The sequence below is a fragment of the Aegilops tauschii genome, chromosome 3, assembly GCF_002575655.3.
Source record: "Aegilops tauschii subsp. strangulata cultivar AL8/78 chromosome 3, Aet v6.0, whole genome shotgun sequence".
NCBI classification, from domain to species: Eukaryota; Viridiplantae; Streptophyta; class Magnoliopsida; order Poales; family Poaceae; genus Aegilops; species Aegilops tauschii.
This window is the reverse complement of record NC_053037.3, coordinates 473,559,131-473,562,382: the sequence shown is the minus strand read 5'-3', so window position 1 is coordinate 473,562,382 and position 3,252 is coordinate 473,559,131. Positions and strand designations below refer to the sequence as shown.

At 53.5% G+C, this 3,252-nt stretch overlaps 1 protein-coding gene across 1 annotated transcript; it reads right to left on the bottom strand.

Moving 5' to 3' along the window:
- Nucleotides 1–899: 899 nt before the first annotated feature.
- On the bottom strand, nucleotides 900–2,557 carry LOC109778212 (elicitor-responsive protein 1). Its single transcript, XM_020336762.4, has 5 exons — nucleotides 2,240–2,557; nucleotides 2,017–2,082; nucleotides 1,696–1,834; nucleotides 1,305–1,443; nucleotides 900–1,195 (listed from the first exon to the last, which is right to left on the bottom strand). The coding sequence occupies exons 1-5, from the start codon at nucleotides 2,304–2,306 to the stop codon at nucleotides 1,142–1,144; spliced, it is 465 nt and encodes a 154-aa protein (XP_020192351.1). The 5' UTR covers nucleotides 2,307–2,557; the 3' UTR covers nucleotides 900–1,141.
- Between the last annotated feature and the right edge of the window lie 695 nt (nucleotides 2,558–3,252).

Below are 3,252 nucleotides of genomic sequence, written 5' to 3'. Positions count from 1 at the left end.
GCTCCGGCATCAGCACTGCGGCGGGTAACATGGGACAGAGCAAAGCTGGAGCTGACGCTTGTGTCCACCCGTGAGCGCTGCAGCGCGGTGCGGAGGGCCAGCTCATCCTCGTCGCCATCCGCAATGCGGAGGAAGGCATCCCAATCGTCGCTGTATCTGTAAGCTCTGCCATTGTCAGAGCTGGACATGGTAGACGGAGAGGAGGAGGAGATCAAATGAGGATTGGGAGCAGAAGAGACGTAGAGCGGAGCGAGAGTGAAGTGAGCTAGGGTTTTCTTCGGGGTGGGGAAATTAGTGTGGACGAAGTGGGGTCGAACTGGGACATCATGCATGTGCGGGACTGAAGTGACAGACGAGTCCGGATGCGCTTGGACCTCCTATATCCATTTTAGATTTGGGTTGAATACGAGGGATGCGGAACAGTAATGTTTGACGCTGCTTTGAGGCGCCCGGCTAGGTCGGCTATTTTGGCCGATCAGTGGGGCACTTCCCCGGTTTCCTTCGACATCACTGCAACATCATCAGCTTCGTCGAGTCGGGCACATCACTGCTTGGCAGTTGGCACCGGAGGTGTGACAGTGCGTCACGCCCGCGGCACCTCCAGATAAATTGGCGGCAGCTCCGCGCATGCGTCATTCATGCTCGGCTCGGCCCCAACGCCATGGCGTCCCGCGTTCCGTTCGGCCGCCGAGTTTCAGTCTGGTAATTTGACACTTTGTTTTGTCGAGCAGGCGACCTTGCTGTCCCGGAGCCGGGACTAGCAACGCCACCTTTCCTTCTCCAATCACCTCCGTTCTGTGGGGGTAGCGTCGATCGAGCAGACGAAGGGATGAAAACCATGCAGTAGAGAAAACCAGAACGAGTAAAACAGGCTATCTGTCCATCAAAGGCACCAAGCATTCAGCGACGGAAAAGTTTCTGTCGTTCGCATTCAGAATCACAATTTCCCCTAGAATAAGAACCACAAATCGACAATTATCGGACCCGACATCTCTAAACTGTTCTGACTTCTGGCTACTGGTACTATACATCTTCTAAAAAGCTACAGTTGCAACGTACATACAATTGGAACCACATCGTTCAACCACGGGCATAACTTCCAACGCTAATGCGCTACGAGCGAAGTCCTTGGCATCATGCTCTACTCGCGAGAGCTGTGCATCCAGCCTCCGACCTGCGCGCCGTCTTCTTCGACCTGGCATCGAGAATCAAACACTGAATGAGCACCCACGCGGTCCACGAGAAACCAATATATGGAGATCAATTCGTCGTTATTGCAGGGAATCATGCGTGCATTGTTTTACCTTGGTGGCCGTGAACGAGATGCCCACTCTGATCTCGCCGTGGTACGAGTTGTCGGCGGAGACGACGCTGTACTTGGCCGGGTTTTGCTGCGACGAGCCGCTCTCCATGCCAAGGGTGATCAGATCAGTCACATTGATCCTGCATCACACGACAAGATGTCAGCGATTTTCGTTCTTGAAACAGAGACGAGAAACAGAGTAGAAAGAGGCTGCATTTGACTTGTTGAAAATGAAAATATTATGGGTTTGAGCTCATGATGGGGTGCGGCATAGGAATTTGACAATTCCGGTCTTATGATCCAAAAAGTCATTACAGAAATTTTAAAAAAAAATCCTCCAACTATTTTCTTGAAAATCAAATCCTACACCCAAAAGTAGGAGCAGCGCTCACGTTGCTTGGCCGAGGAAGTCGTCGCTGGAGAAGTTATCGTGGTCCATGATCCGGAGGAAGAGCTTGTGCTGCCCGTTGGCCGCGGAGGAGTTGATCTGGAACCGGAACACCTCGTTCCAGCTCGGGTTCCTCCCCTCATCTGCATCATTTTACAGCACACGGTTAGCCACAGCCTCGCAGGGTCGCAGGGCATGGGCGGCTCTTGGATCTATTTTGCCAGAGTCAACGGCCGTTGGTTGCTCCGTTCCAACATCCAACTAGGAGTATCATCATTTGCAGCAGCGAAAATCATGAAGAGGAAAACAAAACCAGGGAGCTGACCTCTGGAGGTGCTGCTCTTGCGCTCCTGGCTCCGGTACTGCACCACCACATACGGGTCGATCTTCCCTGCACATACATACATGGCCAGCACAAAGATCAATCGAACTCTGCCCTCAACCGAACACAAGAACGGAGCAAATCGAAGCCAAACCAAGAAGGTACCATCAGTTCATTCTTACAATTCGACGGAAGGGGGGGGGGGGGGGGGGGGGGGGGTACTCACCTAGGAAATCGCTGCCGAAGAGGCCCTTGGCGTCGACGAGATGCACCTCCAGCACGCCCCTGCCCATCGCCTCCGGATCTAAGCTGGAGACCTGAACGAGCACCTCCTCTGTCCTTTGCCTTCTGGCAGGCCGCTCTGCCTTCTCCTTGTTTCCTCCGGGTCTTGCTGTGATGAGGTCGCGTTTGGAAGCAAGATACCGCTGCCGCTGCCGCCTCCTACCTGCCTATGTATCTGTACGCATTCGCTGCCTTGGCTGGCCGCTCTAGCGGGTCAAAGCTCTGGAGCGGTCGCCAACGGGAGAAAGCTCCTGTTTGGACCGGTTCAAGGCTCTTCCCACGCTTCCTCTCTCCTTCACTTCCCACACCCACACGGAAAGAAGGTGGAGCCATCTCCGTTTCCCACCAATGCAACTGGTCATTCTTTTTCCTGCACCAGTACTTCTGCCTGCAGCGGCCATGCTCTTACACTTTTGATTGACGTCTTCCTGGAAACTGGGCTATTGCCAACGTTTTCCTCCGTAGGAAACGGCGCTAACTATAGGTGCCAGTCATGTTAGTTGGCCACTCGCCAGTATAGTACGTAGGACTAGTCATCGCTAGCACGAACATGGTTTGATCCCATCCCTCCCAGTCCCAGTTCAGGACTAACAACTAATCGTGCTGATTGGACGGTTCGCTCTGGATTCCCATCCGCGGCTTGTGCCACCATCATGGTCGACAGCGACGCGTATGTGCTGGGAATCTGGATGCCTGCCGTAGCCAAACTCCAGCGCGTTTTGGAAATTTTGGTCGCTTCTACCGTTCCGACGCGATGAGACGGAAAGGAGAAGAAACGTTAGTAGAGTACGACGCTGAGGTGAGCAACAGACCCGGCCGGTTTATCGAGTCTGGGTCAGGGTCACGTTTCTTAGCTTCTTGATTTATAGTACTACTTGCCTCTGACCTCGGCCTGAATGCTGCCGTTACGTAAGGTTGATGGCACGGCTGAGAGCGATTTGTTACTAGTATTCAAAT

Excerpts from the sequence above, each read along its gene's own strand:
- LOC109778212 (XM_020336762.4), bottom strand. The coding sequence starts at position 2,306 with ATGGGCAGGGGCGTGCTGGAGGTGCATCTCGTCGACGCCAAGGGCCTC. Across the intron at positions 2,083-2,239 it reads CTTCGGCAGCGATTTCCTAG|GGAAGATCGACCCGTATGTG; the intron begins GTGAGTACCCCC and ends ATGTATGTGCAG. Across the intron at positions 1,196-1,304 it reads TCTCGTTCACGGCCACCAAG|GTCGAAGAAGACGGCGCGCA; the intron begins GTAAAACAATGC and ends TCTCGATGCCAG.